A 17,804-nucleotide genomic window follows, 5' to 3' on the forward strand; every position below is an offset into this window, starting at 1 on the left:
AACCGAGGTACATGCCCTTGACCGGAATCAAACCCAGGACCCTTCAGTTCCCAGGCTGATGCTCTATCTACTGAGCAACACGGGCCAGGGCGAGACAAGATTTCTTCACGTCACCTGTCATAGGGACCCATGTCACTCATCATCCATGTGGGCTGAGCCATGTCACGGAGTCTTATGTAGCGTCAGCACGCTTGGTTTCTATGCAGAAGAAGCTGCCTGACCTCCATTTCATTCCTTTCCTATGATGATTCTCTGACACTAGAGATGTGAGTCTCCGGCAGTTTTAAAGGAAGGGCCTGAATGAGAAATTTAACTTTTGCCTAATTGTCCAAATGATTTGATGTTTAAATGAAACAAAGCAACTTAATCCACCCAAAGTGGAGACCTCCTCAGAACACACTGACTACATATCTGCATAATTAGATTAAAATGAGATAAAATTATGCATAATTAAAGGCACAGTGCACTCAGGACACTGTCCATCTGCCCAGTATCAATGGCCCTGGAAGGTCACCGCGTCCCACAGCCGCCCCGAGAGACAGCTGTACCCACCCCCACCTTGTACTGCCAGGAAGTTCAACGAAAAGTAAACCTCTCTCTCCAGGTTTTCTCAAATTTCATGATGAGTTCCAGTTAGTCATGTGCACGCAACTCAAATACAGATAATGAGCGGCCTACAGTTCTCCCCAAACAGAATTCCTGGCCCGGGGGAGGGGGAGGGGGGTAAAAATAGAAGTTAATATTTGCATTCTGATACGAGAAATAAAAAGGAGGCAGAATGATGGCAAATTAGGTAGATTATGGAAAGAAAGAAAAAAAAGTGAAATAATGTTCTAGCAGGTCAATCCTCCCATAGCTTCATGCTGAAGGAAAGTTCTGGAGGCCTCTGGACCCTAGAGCGTGGATGGTGGGATGACCTGCCTTTAGGGACAGGCCACCGTCCGAGCCCGCTGCGTCACCACATGATGTTTCCTAGGAGACCAAGCTGCAGCGTCTGTACGTGATGTTTATCGCACAGACACAACCATGTCTGAACGAACAGAGGCGTTCGATGCTGAGTTAATTCTACGTGACGACGAATTCACTTCCACACAGAATCGGCCCGTGTGTCCCGCCTGTCTGCCCAGCTTTATCGTTACGTCGGCGTATTGACCAAGACGTGCGTGGTCTCCGCGGTAATTTCAAAGAGCAAGTACTTCATCCCCCGGTTGGATCAAAGGACTCCACCCACAGGACAAAGGACATCGTTTGAATAAAAGAGAAGGAAGGGGACGTCTCACCTGGGTCCCTCTCCATCTGGACGGCCAGCCTGGTGTTGGAGTTATCCACGCGCCTGGTACTGTAGGGGCCACAGAACAGGGAAAAGTCACAGTGAGACCCCCGCAGGCCAGAGAGCTGGTTTGCAGACGTGGCCGTGCGGGTGGGGAACGCACAGGAGGTGAGGATGATGGCTCCAGTTTGACAATGCTGCAGCGAGGGGTCCCAGGGAACAGAGAGAGGGAAACGCACAGGAAACACGCGGAGGGAAGAGATGACGAGTTCTCAGGGTTAGGGAGCACGGCCTTGTGCCTGCTCAGTGTTGAGTGCCGATCCAACCAACAAAAGCCGGCACTGGACTGCCTCCGAGTGTCCCTCTCAGAACTCGGTGCACCCGTAGCGCCTTTCTTTGCCACGATTCCAGAGATCATGGCGAGTGCTCAACATCTCCGCCACTTGCTTTCAAGAGTTAGGAGGCAGCCCAGCCAGTGTGGCTCAGTGGTAGAGCATCGACCTACGAGCCAGGAGGCCACGGTTCGATTCCCGGTCGGGGCACATGCCCAGGTTGCAGACTCGATCCCCAGTGTGGGACATGCAGGAGGCAGCGGGTCCATGATTCTCTCTCATCATTGATGTTTCTATCTCTCCCTCTCCCTTCCTCTCTGAAATCAATAAAAATTTATTTAAAAAATAAAAAGAGTTGGGGGGTGTCCTTACAGGCCTTTCTTGGGTTGAACCACAAAACAGCTCTCACCAATTTAGGAGAAGACAGATTGGCGGTAGCCATGGTAACAAGCGGCAGCCAGAACCAGTTTAAACCTCTTCAGTTATGACCGCTCACTGCAGTCACAGCTTCCATAATCCAGCCAGTCCATGGCGGCCCCTTGATTTCAGAGCCATCAGGTGAGGGACAGACTCACCCCAGAGGGGTGACCGCCAACGACAGTCTCCCCAATAACTGCCTGTGCAGACGGTGCCACCCCACCGATGCCCCTAAAACGCCACCCGGCCTTGAGTTTCCCATGTCCCCGAGACCCTCTGCTCAGACAGCCGCCAACCCCAACACGCTGTCCTATTCCCGCGTCACGTCTCCTTTGAAATACCCTCAGATCAGCCTTGGAGATGAGAGAGCCCGGGGGGCAGGAAACAAAGCAAACAACAAACTCTCTCTAATGAAGGCCCAGATCCCAGGCCGACACAGGGAGTCCCTAGATGGAATTTTAATTTCACCTTAAGACCTAGGACAAATGGAATTTTCAGCAGCGGAATCAACAATTCTTAAAGTGGGACTGAGCTAAACGGAAGTCATTTACCAAACTCCGCAGGGAATTCCAACACCTAACGCAAGCTGTCTCCCCAGGAGGCGGCGGGATGCAGGCGCTACTGAGATCTGAGCAGTCATCGCTAAACTGCCTGCATGCCCAGGGCCCTGCCCCCCACCCGCCCCCACATACACCTCTGAGAAGGGCCGGGGTGTCTGAGCTCTTCTCAGCGCTTTCCCTGCACATGTGGGGCCCCCACTCACAGGTGCCAACTAGCTCAGCGACTGCGTTTCTGCCCCACTGCCCCACGGCGTGAGCGTCCATGCTGCTGCTCAGAGAGCGAGTGGGCTTGCTGTCTCCTCCCGGACCGCAGGGGGACAGGGTGTGGGGCTGCTATCTGACTGCACTGTTTGACTCGTGAACACGTGGCCCTGTGGCCAGACTGTAAAATCATAAAGGCAAGAGTATACAGTCATCCACCAATACCACCCACGTCTCCAAACAGGAAGCCGGTCATACACGCGCTGTTTTCTCATCGAGGGCTGCGGCCCTTAACAAAGCCCATCGCCAGGGACCTCTCCCTTCCCAGGAGGGCGATGGTGATGGCTGGGAACCGGGGCTGGGAACCTGGGCTGGGAGCCTGGGCGGGGAACCTGGGCCGGGAACTCTGAGCCGGGAACCGGGGCCGGCTCCAGCAAGCTGTGTTCTGTCAGGAGCCCAAAGCCCCTGGGCTGAGCCCCTGAACTGGGGACCCCCATGAGACACCTGCTCCCCGCCCTGTCCCCCTCCCTCCAGCAGAGCAAAGCAAGGAGCCTGGGCCTGCACCTAGAGGAGGAAGCGAGCCTTAGGGTCTTACTTGTAGTTCTTCTCCCAGAACTTCACCGGCCGCACGTACGACGTGATGAAGAGGACGCTCCCGAGGAACGGGCTCAGCGGCGTGGAGAAGACGGACGTGGCCAACGTCTGGAAGAAGAGCAGGGCCGAGTCTGGGAGCCGGGAGCTAAGGCAGGTGGTCTTTTCACTGTTCCATTTCTGAGCATCACTGAGATTCTGACTGGCTTATAGTCCAGCCGTTTTCTCGCCCAGAAAGAAGGTGGCCGCGGGGTTTCATTTAGGGACGACCAATGAGACACAGCACGCTCGGGGCAAGCAGGCAAGACTTGACCGTGGTCGCTAAGGGGTGACAGGGAACTGGGGCTGAGACAGCGGGCACCTGCGGCCTCCTTTTTTTAAAAAAAATAAATTTTTTATTGATTTCAGAGAGGAAGGGAGAGGGAGAGAGAGAAACATCAATGATGAGAGAGAATCATGGATCAGCTGCCGCCTGCACGCCCCACAATGGGGATCGAGCCCGCAACCTGGGCCTGTGCCCTGACTGGGAATCGAACTGTGACCTCCTGGTTCACAGGTCGACGCTCAACCACTGAGCCACGCCGGCCCGGCCACATGCAGCCTCTTTATGTCCTATCGACAGAGCCAAGAGGTCAACCTAACAGGTCCATGGTAACACCTTTCAAAGCTGCCTTGGACCCAGTACATTTAAAATGACAGCATCAACGTTAATACTTAAAAAAAAAAAATCAGTAGAAGCTCAAAAAGAGTAGGAAGCAGCCACCCTAAGATACACACTTAAGATCGTCTGGCTGCATCTGGCTACTCATCCACACGTATTACAGGGGCGAACAGTCTCGTCTCTCCCTGGGGCTTACCGGCTCGGAAACTGACAGAGGCTCCCGCGGGAGGAAACAGGCCGGAACTGGAAAAAGCAATTTACCAAACAGCGCCCCGCCGGCCCGAGAGCGAATTCAATTCCCCAGCGGAGCTAACCAGCCCCCTCCTCACCCCAGGATGGACCCGCAGGTCCTAACAGAGGGATACAACAACGAACTTTTCCAAATGACTCCAGCACCCAGGGCTGGCATGCAGGGGCCTGAGAGCTGCGTCTGGAGGGCCTATCTGTCCAGTTTCCTGAACCATCTATCCCAGGGCATCCTGCTCGCATGGCGCTGGGCTCCACCCTGGCAGCTGGTCGAGGCTGGGAAGGTGGCCGTGACTAGCGGGGGTCACCAGAGAGAGAGCTTTAGGAGCCAAGCACGGAGACTGACCGAAAACGGCTGCAGTTCCAGGAAAGGGCGGTCACACGCTTACACTTTAGCCACTTTTCCCCGTAGCTTGTTCTGCCGAACAACCTTGCGGAACGTTAGAAATCTCAGTGCCGGTCTAAGAATAGACACACAGAACAATGTGCACTGTGAGCCGGCTCGTGGTTTGCTTAGAAAAGGGTTTTTTCACACATAAATCTGCAGGAGGGCATTTTAAATTAAAAAAAAAAAAAATCTAGAAAAGCCCTGGCAGGTTTGATCAGTGGTTAGGGCATCGGCCTGTGGACTCAGTTCCATTCCCAGTCAAGGGCACGTACCGTGAGCAGCCAATCAACGTGTCTCTCTCACATCGACGTTTCTCTCTCCTCCACTCTTCTTCCCTTTACCCTCTCTAAAGACAAAACAAAACGAAACAAAAATGGAAAAAGTATCCTCGGGCGAGAATTAAAAATAAAAAAAATCTAGACTACGGTATCACTAATGATGACCCCAAGTACTATTCCATCTCTGCACACGGAGTTCAGGTCCCAGGGACTCCTTACAAGCGTGCGTGCGAAAGGAAGCCAAGCCGTCCTCAACATGAGCCAACGACGGGCTGCCAGGGCCTAGAACTGGGGTCACAGACATCGGGGGGATACGATCCACCAGGGAGGCTTGCGAAGGTGGGGATCCCAGGGTCCACCCCTGAGATATGGGGTGTTAACATAGGCACCAGGCTGAGGGGTCTATTTAGCAAACTCCCCCAGGGGTCCCGGTCCAAGTAGCCCGGAACCATATCCTGGGAAACAAAAATGTAGCAAGTATTAAATCAGATGGATTGCCCGGCCGGCGTGGCTCAGGGGTTGAGCGTTGACCTGTGAACCGGGAGGTCAGGGTTCGATTCCCGGTCAGGGCACATGCCCGGGTTGCAGGCTCCATCCCCAGTGTGGGGCGTGCAGGAGGCAGCTGACCCATGATCCTCTCTCACCGTTGATGTTTCTATCTCTCTCCCTCTCCCTTCCTGTCTGAAATCAATAAAAATATATTAAAAAAAGAGAAAAGCTTACATCCAGGAAATGTGGGTAAAAATAGCAGCGGAAAGGATACGGGGGACTGCAAAGAGCTGCGCAAACACGTGGAACGACGAGCCCCAAGCCATCTGCCAAGGAGCCACGTACGCCATGACGAACTGTAACTTCTGGAGCAGGTCCCCGAGCTGAAAGCAGAGGAAAGAGATTCATCAGAGGTGAGGACCATGGTGCAGGGGCGTCAAGGTCACTGGAACACGGGTGTTCCGGCTGGGACGGGCGACTACTGCTGGCCTCTCCCTCCTACCTCCCCTTGTCCTACATCAAGGCACCTGCTAAGAATAGGTTAGAACAGCCCGGCCGGCGTGGCTCAGTGGTTGAGCATCGACCTATGAACCAGGAGGTCACGGTTCAATTCCGGTCAAGGGCACATGTCCGGGTTGCAGACTCAGTCCCCAGTAGGGGGCGTGCAGGAGGCAGCCGATCCATGATTCTCTCTCATCATTGATGTTTTTCTCTCTCTTCCCCTCCCTTCCTCTCTGAAATCAATAAGTATATATTTCAAAAAAACAATAATTAACCTGTGATGGATGCCAGGGTAAAGACTGCAAGCATGAACAAGATGACCTTATGTGACGTCTGACCCCTCGAATACCCTAAACAGGAAGTTACGGAAAGTTACTCCCGCTGGGTTCCGGGGCAGGACTATGTCCTGGGAGGTTTCCATCCGCCTTCTGAGAAGGCCTGGAAGTAGGTCAGGCCGAGCAGCCACAGGCAGACAGGCAGCCCCGGGGCCGGCCTCGTCTGCCCGGCTGAAGCCCTAACGGGCCCCACTGCGCGGCACTGTGACTGCACGCATCCGTCACAATTCTGTTTTGCTGAGCTCGGAGGCTGGTATTTCCACGTAAGCAAAGCCAGGAACGAGAGTCTCACTCTCATGCTCCGACGCGGCCGAAGTGAGAGCCACCGAGAAAGGGCAGACGCTGCAGGGAAGGTGGGGAGACCCTTGGGGGGCCCAGGGGAACGGGTTAAGGAGCTCAGCTGGGGTTAAAGCCAGAACAAAACAACTGGGGAAACTACCAGACATTTTGAGGCAAAGGTAGTGCTATGGGGAGTAGGAAAATGAGCAAGAAGGAACGGGTGGACATGGATTCATGGCATGAAGGGACCAGATACACAATATTCCATTTCCAAAGCTCTAGGGGGAAAAGGGGATCGACGAAGGCCCATGCTGGTTAATACAAGATAAGGAAGAAGGAGTAGGGGTGGGGGAGACAAAGAAAAATCACAAATATGCAACAAAAATACAATAAAAAGCATCAGTGATCACAGTAAATGTAGACAGATACAACCTGCCTATTACAATATAGATTCTCAATCTGGATTAAAAAGAAAAATCCTGCTTTTATAAGTGCTTTTATAAGAAATATTAAAATAACTCAAAAAGTTTTAGATAAAAGAATTTTAAAAAAAGACACCAGCCCTGGCCAGTTTGGCTCAGTGGCTAGAGCGCCGGCCTGCGGACTGAAGGGTCCCAGGTTTGATTCTGGTCAAGAGCACATGCCAGGGTTGCTGGCTTGATCTCCAGTGGGGGACATGCAGGAGGCAGCCGATCAATGATTGTCTCTCATCACTAACGTTTTTCTCTCCTTCTTACTTCCTCTCTGAAATTAATAAAAATATATATATTTTAAAATTAGACAAAATAGACTTTTATTCTAAAAAAAAAAAAAACAGGCAGTACCTAATGATAAAAAGGAAGAAGGAAGAGTCACCAGAAAGATAAAATAACTGGAGTGAATATACTTAAACCCATAATTGTAAGATATCCAAAACAAAGATGGACAGGATTAGGGTAAGATGAACAAATGTATTATAATAGGGAGAGTTTAAGACATACATCTCAGAAAATGATAATTTAATAAATAACCATATAAAATAGTTTGCCAACAGAATCAATAAGCTTTATCTAAGAGATAAGTATATTAGATCCTTGCAGCTAACCAAAGAGAATTATATAATTTTCAAGCATATGTACACTTACAAGATATAATTTCCTAAACTAAAAAGAAGTCTTAACCAAGGCTAAAAAAATGATACCATGCAAATTTCTTTGCAATTAAATTAGAAGTTAATAGTAAAAAGAGGACAAAATAGCAATAGCCATAATAACCACAAATTTTGCATTTGAATATAACCACAAACACAACACTGAACTAACTGAGAGTAAATGGTAGTCAAAATGACAAAATATTTAAAAATGAATGACAGTGAAAAGCAGTAGTACCAATCCTAACTTGTGGGTCTCAGCTAAAGCAGTTTACAGAGGAAAATACGTAGCCTTCAGATGCCCATCATAGAAAAACTTCACGGTTCACACTGGGAGAGTATTCTTTCATATTAAAGTAAACAAGAATAATATACAAAAAAAAAGAATAATATACATGTTCTCACCTATTAATATAAACGCAAAATTCCTCAATAAGATATTTACCAAATAAACCTATAAACGTACAAAACATATGATCAAGTTTGGTTCATCTCATCATGTTTTAACATTAGAAGAAATGTCAGTATATTTTAAAAAGGAAGGAAGTAAAAAAAGAAATACCATAGGATGCTCAATGAATGCAGGAAGAATATTGGAAAATAAATTCAACTCACTCACGAAAAGCCCCTTGCACCCCCATAATAAAAGCATTTTCCTTAAGCCTGATGAAGACTATGAGTGCTGTATGGCAGTAAACACCATATTTACTAATAAATGCAAAACCACAGAATTTTTCAGGCAAGAGGTATCAAGCAGTAGGAATCTGATGAGCCTACAGCAATAAAGTGAAAATAGGACCTTGAGGGCAGGAAACACTCAGGAAGGAGAGAGCCACCAGGGGGACAGTTTGTCATCCGTGAAGTGCACTTTGGAAAATTGTCACGAAAAAGAGAAACGGGGCTGCAGAGGGAATGAGCGCGCCCAGCAGGAGAGAGCTACTTAGGCAAATGAGTGGGAGCTAATGAGGGAAGTGCGACAGCCTGGGTCCTGATGAGCCGGCCTTATGCAGCCCGACGATTCAGACCCCAGCGGGGCGGGACAGGAAGCCCCAGCCAGGGTCCTAGTTCATAGCTGCTCGTTAGCGTATCCGTGCATGCAAATGAAGTCACCAGGGCACAGGGGCATGTTACAAGCGGCCAGGAGGCAGGAGCGCACACCTCTCACAGGTCCCGTGGAGACCCCCAAGGATTAGGGCTTACATGGAATCCTGAGTCGGTGAGCGTTTCTGGCAGTGCACGGGGTCAGGGGTGGGTCCCCTGAAGGAGGCTAGGGTGGACGACCACAGGAAGAATCAGGTGATGGTGAGAGAGAGCTACCCTGTTCTTGGGGTGCAGTGTGATAATAATAGGGTTTATGGGGCGCTCTGCCTTCCTTCCAGTTCCTTCATCCTTTACATCCAACTTCTCTCTGATACATGTTCCCCATCGTTGTTTTGGGTTTTATTTAGCCTTTAATTCTCTGTCTATTTTTGTTTTGTTTTCTTGTTGTTAATCCTCACCCAAGGATATTTTCCCACTGATTTTTAGTGAGAGTAGAAGGGAGAAGGAGAGACAGAGAGAAACGTTGATGTGAGAAAGACACATCGATGGGTTGCCTCCTGCACCAGCCCTGACCAGGGCCCGGGCCGGGGAGGAGCCTGCAGCCGAGGTACCTGCCCTTGACCGGAATTGAACCCGGGACCCTTTGGCCCGCGGGCTGACGCTCTACCCGCTGAGCCACACCACCTGCGTCAGAAAACCAAGCAAGAGGCCATCGGTCAGAAATGCGCCTTGGAGACCCAGCGAGGGCAGGGCCGCGGACTCGCCTTGCTGAACAGGATGGACGCGAGGAAGAAGTCCAGCAGGAAGCCCTCGGACAGGCCCCGGCGGTCGAAGTGGAAGAAGAGGACGGCGAAGCCCAGGGGCGCGACCTGGCGGCCGGGGTGGCAGAAGGAGGCGCGCAGCAGCTTCATGCCCGCCGCGATCAGCAGGAAGGTGTCCCAGCTGCGGGTGGAGACGGAGGACAGTGAGCCGCGCCGGCGCCCAGGGCTCGCGGGATCCGCATCCCCTGCACCTTCTGCACCGGGTCAACGGGGACCACCCTCCCCTCACAGAGCGGGAACCGGCGTCTCGGAACTGGGGTCCCCTGTCTCAGTGCTCGCCGGCGGAGCTGGGATTACACTCAGCCCCGAGGGGATCTCCAGCAGGGGCTTCCCCTTGAGGCGGCTCCATGGCCCCCGAGGCCTTGGATCACCCCCTCCTTCGGAAGGACGGGAGCTTATCTGCAGGCCTAGGGCAGAAACAGGCCTCCGCAGTCCCAGCGTCCGCCCTCCTTACCCAGCGAGGCTCACTGTCACCCCTGGACCGAAGCCTGGGGTTCTAAGTACCAAAGACAGGGCCTCTTGCCCTGGCCTCTCAGAGCCAGGTCTGGACCGGGAGGCAGGCGGGCAGGAGGTGACGGGGCCATGCATGTCAGTGTCTGCCGCGCGTGACCAGGAACCTGCTCGGATCCCAGGACTCAGAGGCCTTGGGGCTTAGCCTGCTCGGCCTGTGACAGACATTCCGGATCCATCCTCACCCCCCCTGAAAGGATGAGCAGGTGTGGCCCCGCCCGCCTGGGATCAGGCATCAGGGTTGACCTGGGCACATAACTGAGCCATGTGGCTCCCGAGCACATCTGGGACAGCATCTTCCCCAGCCTCCTCTTCCAACAGCTCACTGGGCCAGAACCCCTCGGGCAGGACGACAAATCCACACATGATCCGGTGGATTTCCGTCGGTGAACCCAGAGTTAATCTGCATGAATGGAACCAGGGATTCCACTGCACACGGTCGGTGCTTCTGCCCCGGGGTGCGTCCCCTGACATCGGCGAGCAGGGACACCCCGCCAGCACTGCAGGCCAGCGCACTTGCTGAATGAAGTGACACGAAGCAGGAACTCGGGGAGCCCCGGCCTCACGCCTTCCCGTGAGCGTTCACTGTCTACGCAGGATGATTCTCAAACCCGACAGTCATTCCCGACACCACTCCCAGCTCCGCCTCCGTCGGCACCCGGCTGCTCTGCAAACGCCCGCCCCCACGAAGCTGACCTCCCGTCTAGAGAAAGTTCACTCGGTCTCGCCAAGGCCGTGAGCCCCGCCGGGAGGAGATGAGCCATCACCCACTTACTGGGTCCCGAGCCTCCGGTAGTTGCTGATCGAGAACGCATCGATGGTGACCGCGTTCAGGATGATGGCTGGGTACAGGACGTACTTTTCAAAACACTGCAGCCGCACGTAGAGCCTTTCGAACCACATCAAGTGGGCGGCGTCTGCGGGAGACACAAACCCGCCCAGGACGGCCACGGATCAAGTATGTGTCTTCAGGCGCATGGGACATAGGCAGTACCTCCCCTTTAATTCAACATAATAAGCAATACCCCCCCGTTTAATTCATAAGGAGTAAGAGGTCGCTGTAACATAAACAGTGACCCAGCAGAATGCCTCCCGATCTAGAGTCGGGGCTCAGTAAATGTCCATTTTTATTTCATCCTGTTCAGGGGCCGGGGAACTGTGAAATGGAACTAAGAGGAGCTAAAGTTCCTGAATCAGGTTCCCTTGCAGCCTATCAGAATAATATTGATTACAAAACCAAAGTCACTCTCACTAGAACAGCCGTTCTCAACCTGTGGGTCGTGACCCCATTGGCGGTCGAACGACCCTTTCACAGGGGCCGCCTAAGACCATCCTGCATATCAGATATTTCCATTATGATTCATCACAGTAGCAACATGACAGTGATGAAGTAGCAACGAAACTAATTTTATGGTTGGGTCACAACATGAGGAACTGTATTTAAAGGGCCAGAAGGTTGAGAACCACCGCACTAGAACATTCCCCATGTCAATCACTCCTAAAAGACAACCAGTTAGATCAGGCTTCCTGCTCCGCGAAACCCCTTTTCTGATTCCTCAGTTTAGAGGAGCTCGACGCTGTCCGATCGGGGCCGTCACAGCCAGTGCGACGCAGCCGCTTAGGAAACACGTGGACAGAGTCCTGTCGACATCTGTCACCAATTCAGAGACACACGACCCCCTCAGCCAGGTCGCTGCAAAAATATGGAAATGAAGAGGAACAGAAGCCGCCCTCATCCGCAGCGCTGTTAGGAAAACGCCGACTTAAAGGAGACGTTTGAGCGGCTCCTGGCCAGAGAGGCCCTGGGTACCGGGGGTTGGGGGGGTGCGATCGGACTTTCAAATGCTGGTCACATTGACTTTCAGATGTATAGGGTGTCCCAAAATTCACGCAAGATTTGAATTTTGCGTGAGCATTAACAACAACAACAAAAAATAAAAGCCTGATTTTACTTGGTTTATTGAATCAGATTCTAATATCTGTGGCCCTTTGATTTCAATCCCTTCCATTTGATAAGCATGACCAAGTACCAATGATGGCCCAGGAGCAGGGACAATGAAGACCAATGAAAATCGCGGCTTTGCGGATGTGCCAGCAAAGCCGTGGAGGCCACTGACCCGATGTGCTATTCCACATATAACCCTATCCTGTATACTTTATGAATCAATAAAAAATTTACAACTTTTAATTATAAACCTGTGTTTTCTATGAAAATTACTTCTTGCGTGAATTTTGGGACACCCTATAGGAGCAGCCGCCCGACTCCCTCTGGGTCTGAGCCTCCAGCTGAGAGGACAGCGGTCACCTCTCTGCATGTCGCACGCACCAGCCTCACGGCGACGCACTGCGTTCGGGGAAAACAGCTGAGGTCCTGGTGCGCCGCACGGGAGCCCGTCACTCACCCGTCACTTCCCGCTGCCGGTACTCCCTGCTCCTCAGCACGGGGTGTGCGAGCCACATCCACGGGTGGTGCTTGCGGAGCTGCGGGAGCAGGTAGTGGGTCACGAAGCCCACGGCGCCGGCCAGGGCGAACAGCACGAGGCTGAGGAAGGGCTGGAGGACAGAGGGCGTGACCGTGAGCCGGCTCGGCCCCGGGCCGCCCAGGGTGACACAGGCCCCCGGCCTCCCCCGTCCCCCTCAAAGCACAGACGCAAGCTCGGGCCTCGCCTCGGGCCTGGGAACGGTGCCTCCTTCATCACGAGCCCCCGCTCTGGGCTGAGGACCACCCAGAACCAAGAAGGTGGGCGGAGGACCGGCCCGTGGAAGTCGTGAGGCCAGGGGGGTCTGGCCACGGAATACTTTTTTAAAAAAAAGGAGATTGAAGAATAACAAAACTGCCCGGCCGGCATCGCTCAGTGGCTGAGCGTCGACCTATGAACCAGGAGGTCACGGTTCGATTTCCGGTCAGGGCACATGCCCGGGTTGTGGGCTCCATCCCCAGTAGGGGGTGCACAGGAGGCAGCCGATCAATGCTTCTCTCTCATCAATGTCTCTCTCTCTTCCTCTTTGAAATCAATGAAGATATATTTAAAAAAATAACAAAACTAGCTAATGGATTCTGCCTCATTGAAAGAATTCATAAATATGCAACATTTTTATAGAGACAGCAGCTGCCGTCAGAGCCTCAAGCCGCCAGTCCCACTGAGATTTCTCTGCTTCTGTTTCTCTACCGAATCTCTTTGGTGCTGTGACCTGCGTGTCACTCGCTGGGGCCTCACTCAGCCTGTGCTACTGCTGCTGACTCACCTCACAATGGTGGGGCCCACAGGCAGGCAGCAACACAATGCCCACTGGGGGAGAGAGAGGGTCAACAAAGAGCCGAACCCGTGCCCTGGCCAGAGTGCTCAGTGGTTAGAGAGTCGGCTCCCGGACCCCAGGGTTGCAGGTTTGACCCCCAGTCCTGGTTGGGGATGTGCAGGAGGCAACCTATTGATGTGTCTCTCTCACATCGATGTTTCTCTCTCTCTTTCCCCTCCCTTCCTCTCTCTCTAAAAATCAATGGAAAAACTTGGGTGAGGATTACCACCCCCCCAAAATGAGCCAAACCTGCCTGCAACATGGGCCAAGCCTCAGCCGGGACCCAGTCCCCACCGCCCAGGGCCACCTCCCAGGCCTCCCAGCCGGTTCCTCTGGTTCCCCGTCCCCTCCAGCCCCGTGCCGCCGCGGGAAGGGGACCAGCACGTGGACACGTACGCGCAGGGACAGGAAGACGGTGCTGGCGCTCACGGCGAAGGACAGGACCGCGGCCACGGAGCACAGGACCAGGTCCGACTTCAGGACGTCCTTCTGCGGCGAGAAAGCGGCGTCAGGGTTAGGTCTCTGTGTTTCTCTCGGCAACCCTGCCACCAGGCAACTCAGGCCCCAGCGCAGGGACCCTGGCCAAGCTTCCCTGTGGGGAAGTCTTTATAATATACTATTAAACTTCAAAGAGCGGAGTTCCTCTTCCTTATACTTCTTTTTCAGATTTTTAAAGCTTTTAGCTGCTATTCTTTTTTTTTCTTTTAAATATATTTTATTGATTTTTTACAGAGAGGAAGGGAGAGGGATAGAGAGTTAGAAACATTGATGAGAGAGAAACAGCGATCAGCTGCCTCTTGCACAATCCCTCCTGGGGATGTGCCCACAACCCAGGTACATGCCCTTGACCGGAATCGAACCCAGGACCCTTCAGTCCACAGGCTGACGCTCTATCCACTGAGCCAAACCGGTTAGGGCATCTTTATTATTATTATTATTATTGATCTTAGAGACAGGAAGGGAGGGGGAGAGAGATAGGGAAAGAAAGAGAGATACAGAGAGACTAGAGAAAAAGAGAGAAAGGCAGAGAGAGAGAGAGAGGAAGAGAGAGACAAAGAGAAGAAAGAGAGAGAATAAGATGGCCAGAGAGACACAGAGAAACAAATCCAGACACAAGGAGGGAATCTCATGCTCACATTACAGCACAAGAATATGATGCATCAAACCGCGAAAGCTGAATCCGATGGTCTCATTAAAATATTATAATTGGCCGGAAGCCTCGCGGAGAAGGGCACACACATCCCATGACATCCCCTACCAGGACGGCTCTACCTCATGCCAAGCCTTCCAAAGTGTGCGAGACCCAAGCAGGCACCTCCAGCCACACGCACGAGAGGCCATCGGGGGCTGCTGGCTGCAGCTCCCTGCTCCACGCGTGACTTGTGCCACAACAAAGCAGAGAGCTCGGCCGCCAGTCACGACACAGAGGACCCCCCCTGGGGGAGGGGGAGACCTGGGGCCGCGGCTGTCACTGGCCCTGGCCCGGCCATGCCAGCGCGATCCTGCGTGTGCGGCTCCCCGCGTGCCATGCGGTGCCTGGACTGTCCCCCGGCACACGAGTCTCACCACCGAGTCCCTCATCTTCCCCGGGAGAGGGTCCTCCGCCAGCTCCTCCGGGTCCGGGCCGGAGCGTTTAGGAAACCATCTGCGCTGAACGAAGGACCTGGAAGCGGGAGGACACGTGTTTGACTGTTGGGAACGTGGCCGTGGCCGTGGCCGAGGCGGAGACCTCAACGCAGACCCCACACTCACAGAGACGACCCGAGGCTCTCTCTTGCCCCCTAAGGAAGAGGGTCTTGGCTGAGGCAGGCGCTTCTCAGATGCTCGCCCATGGGAAAGGCCGGGCAGGCTTGGGCTGTGGGCTCTCCATTCCCTTCTCACCTCCACCACCATGCACCCCTCCCCCACCCTGCACCTCTCCCCATCCCTGCACCCCTGCACCCTCCCCCACCCCTGCACCTCTCCTCCATCCCTGCACCCTCCCCCACCCCTGCACCTCTCCTCCATCCCTGCACCCCTGCACCCTCCCCCACCCCTGCACCTCTCCTCCATCCCTGCACCCTCCCCCACCCCTGCACCTCTCCTCCATCCCTGCACCCCTGCACCCTCCCCCACCCCTGCACCTCTCCTCCATCCCTGCACCCCTGCACCCTCCCCCACCCCTGCACCTCTCCCCACCCCTGCACCTCTCCTCCATCCCTGCACCCTCCCCCACCCTTGCACCCATCCTCATCCCTGCACTCCTCCTCAGCCCTGCACCCCTTTCCCACCCCTGTACCCCTACACCCTCCCCCACCCTGCACCCTTCCCCCACCCTGCACCCCTCCCCCACCCTTGTACCCCATATCCCCTGCACCCCTGTATCTCTGCATCGTGTGCTCGGGAGCACAGAGGCACTGGGATGTGTGCTGGCAGCTCAGGGGTTTCTGGTCAACCTGCAATTCCCCCCCCTTACCCCCCTCTCCCAGGGACCAGCTAGGAAGAGTGCGACCCACCCCCCCTCAACCGTGAGAGAGCAAGGCTGTAGGGACCCATGCACAGTGTGTGTGTGTGTGAGAGAGAGAGAAACTCACACATGTGTGCGTGTTACAGCACAGGCATATTATCATCGGTGTGTGTGTTACATCACAGGGCATGTGGTTCACACGTGTGTGTTAGAGCACAGGTGTGCACAGATGTATGTGTGTGTCCCAGCACAGAGCGTGTCTCAGCTGTGCGTGCGCTGCAGTGTGGAGCGTGTTTCTAGCGCAGGGAGTGTCTGCCTGCATCCAACTCGGGGCGCGGTACTCACAGGAGCACGGACGGGTCGCTGCTCTGCCGGCTCAGGTGGAAGGACAGCGAGACCAGGAGGCCGCAGAAGGCGGAGAACAGCGCGGGGATGTGCTGGGCGCTCCAGGGCTCCTGGGGGGAGACCGCAGAGCCCGTGCGTGAGCTGCTCATGGGGCTCAGAACCAAATTCTCGAGTGGGCGGGTCACGCGTGCCCACATGATAGGTGTGACTCTCCGATAGGCCGGCAAAGCCGGCGCTGCCCTGGGCAGAGAGCCATTTCGCTGCGCCAGCCTCACTTTCTTAGAAATGAAAACGCATCTCCTGTCCGGCTGGTGTGGCTCAGTGGTTGAGCATCGGCCTATGACCCAGGAGGTCAGGGTTCGATTCCCAGTCAGGGCACATGCCCGGGTTGTGGGCTCGATCTCCAGTGTGGGGCGTGCAGGAGGCAGCCGATCCATGACTCTCTCATCATTGGTGTTTCTATCTCTCTCCCTCTCCTTTCCTCCCTGAAACCAATAAAAATCTATTAAAACGCATCTCCTTTCTCCCCCACAGGGAAGGCGCAGGGTCCCGGCAGCAGCATCTGGCAGGGAGCCGAGGCCCAGGGCCTGCAGCTGGAGAGTCGGGGGGAGTCTGGCTCCAAGGCCCGTCCCCCCACCAGCCCCGCTGAGGGCTGCCCGAGAGCCTCTGACCGCCCTCGTGGGCCTTGGGTTGACCCTCACAGGTCACCGAGTCTCCACTGTCCCTCCGTCGGTCCCTCCCCCTCCCTGTGTCCAGTGGGCCAGGTCCCCACGGTCTCAGTCAGGGCTGCTGCTCACAGCGCCCGCTCGTGGGGACGTGAATGCCAATCCCGCAGCCCTCCCTCCACAGACCCGGCTCCTCCACATACCAGAGGGTCCCTCTCAGCCACGGCAAACCAACCCCACGGTGGTCCTCCACTCGGTACTTTCCACGACTCCTCATCGATGACCTCATAAAACCTCCTCCACAGGGAGGGACGGAAGCCCCTAGGATCGGACCCTCGTCCACATTCCAGCCCCCTTCCTCACACTGAGGGTACGCATAGCCCCCAATCCGGGAAGGCACCCCGCTTCCCATCCCCCTGCCTTTGCAAACAGGGTTCTCTCTGCCCAGAGGGCTCTTTCACTCGCCCTGCCCACACCACGGTGCCTGTGAACTCCTACCCATGCTGCAGCAGCCAGCGTGAAAAACCCACCGACTTAGTGCCGTCTCCCTGACTTCCAGGGAGAAGCGTTGGCCCCTGTGAGGAGCACACGCGTGAGGAAGGCAGACACGGGTCTTGGGAAAGGAAGGCCACGTGAGAAACTGCAGCCAGGAGTGACAGGCGATGGGACAGCAAGGTGCGAGGTGCCAGGCACTCAGAGGGCAGGACGCAGAGGCTTGGGGGAGTCACGAGCGTGGCTAAGTGGGGCCCCGACAGAAGAAACAGGGGGGCCTGGTCCTCCCCCTGCGGGGCTCCGGCCAGGGCAGGCTCGGTCCGCGGTGCTGGTGGGTGGACGACGCTGCCCGAGGCCTCCTCGCATACACCTCTCCACTCCCCGCTCTGGCCACCGCCCATGGCGTCCCTCCTCTCACTTCCTGCCTGGCTGGTCCCAAAAAATTCTAGGGAAGAGCAAGACTCCAAAGGCAGAAACCTGCTCCATTCCATGTCCTTCCATGGACCCTCT

General features: G+C 54.5%; 1 protein-coding gene and 1 long non-coding RNA gene across 3 annotated transcripts in view; both read right to left on the reverse strand.

Moving 5' to 3' along the window:
• The window catches only part of LOC132222560 (uncharacterized), a 177,927-nt gene that overhangs the window by 50,465 nt on the left and 109,658 nt on the right, over positions 1-17,804 (reverse strand). The window lies entirely within an intron of this gene.
• PCNX2 (pecanex 2) overlaps positions 1-17,804 on the reverse strand; it is a 57,319-nt gene that overhangs the window by 14,184 nt on the left and 25,331 nt on the right. For both annotated transcript variants that reach the window (XM_059677776.1, XM_059677775.1), the window contains 9 exons: positions 16,138-16,247; positions 14,913-15,009; positions 13,743-13,835; positions 12,452-12,602; positions 10,825-10,966; positions 9,483-9,660; positions 5,708-5,816; positions 3,376-3,505; positions 1,281-1,339 (listed from right to left, as the gene is read on the reverse strand). In XM_059677776.1, coding sequence (XP_059533759.1) covers positions 1,281-1,339; positions 3,376-3,505; positions 5,708-5,816; positions 9,483-9,660; positions 10,825-10,966; positions 12,452-12,602; positions 13,743-13,835; positions 14,913-15,009; positions 16,138-16,247 — 1,069 coding nt within the window. The remainder of the gene's footprint in view (positions 1-1,280; positions 1,340-3,375; positions 3,506-5,707; positions 5,817-9,482; positions 9,661-10,824; positions 10,967-12,451; positions 12,603-13,742; positions 13,836-14,912; positions 15,010-16,137; positions 16,248-17,804) is intronic.

This window comes from Myotis daubentonii, chromosome 20 (assembly GCF_963259705.1).
Source record: "Myotis daubentonii chromosome 20, mMyoDau2.1, whole genome shotgun sequence".
Classification (NCBI taxonomy): Eukaryota; Metazoa; Chordata; class Mammalia; order Chiroptera; family Vespertilionidae; genus Myotis; species Myotis daubentonii.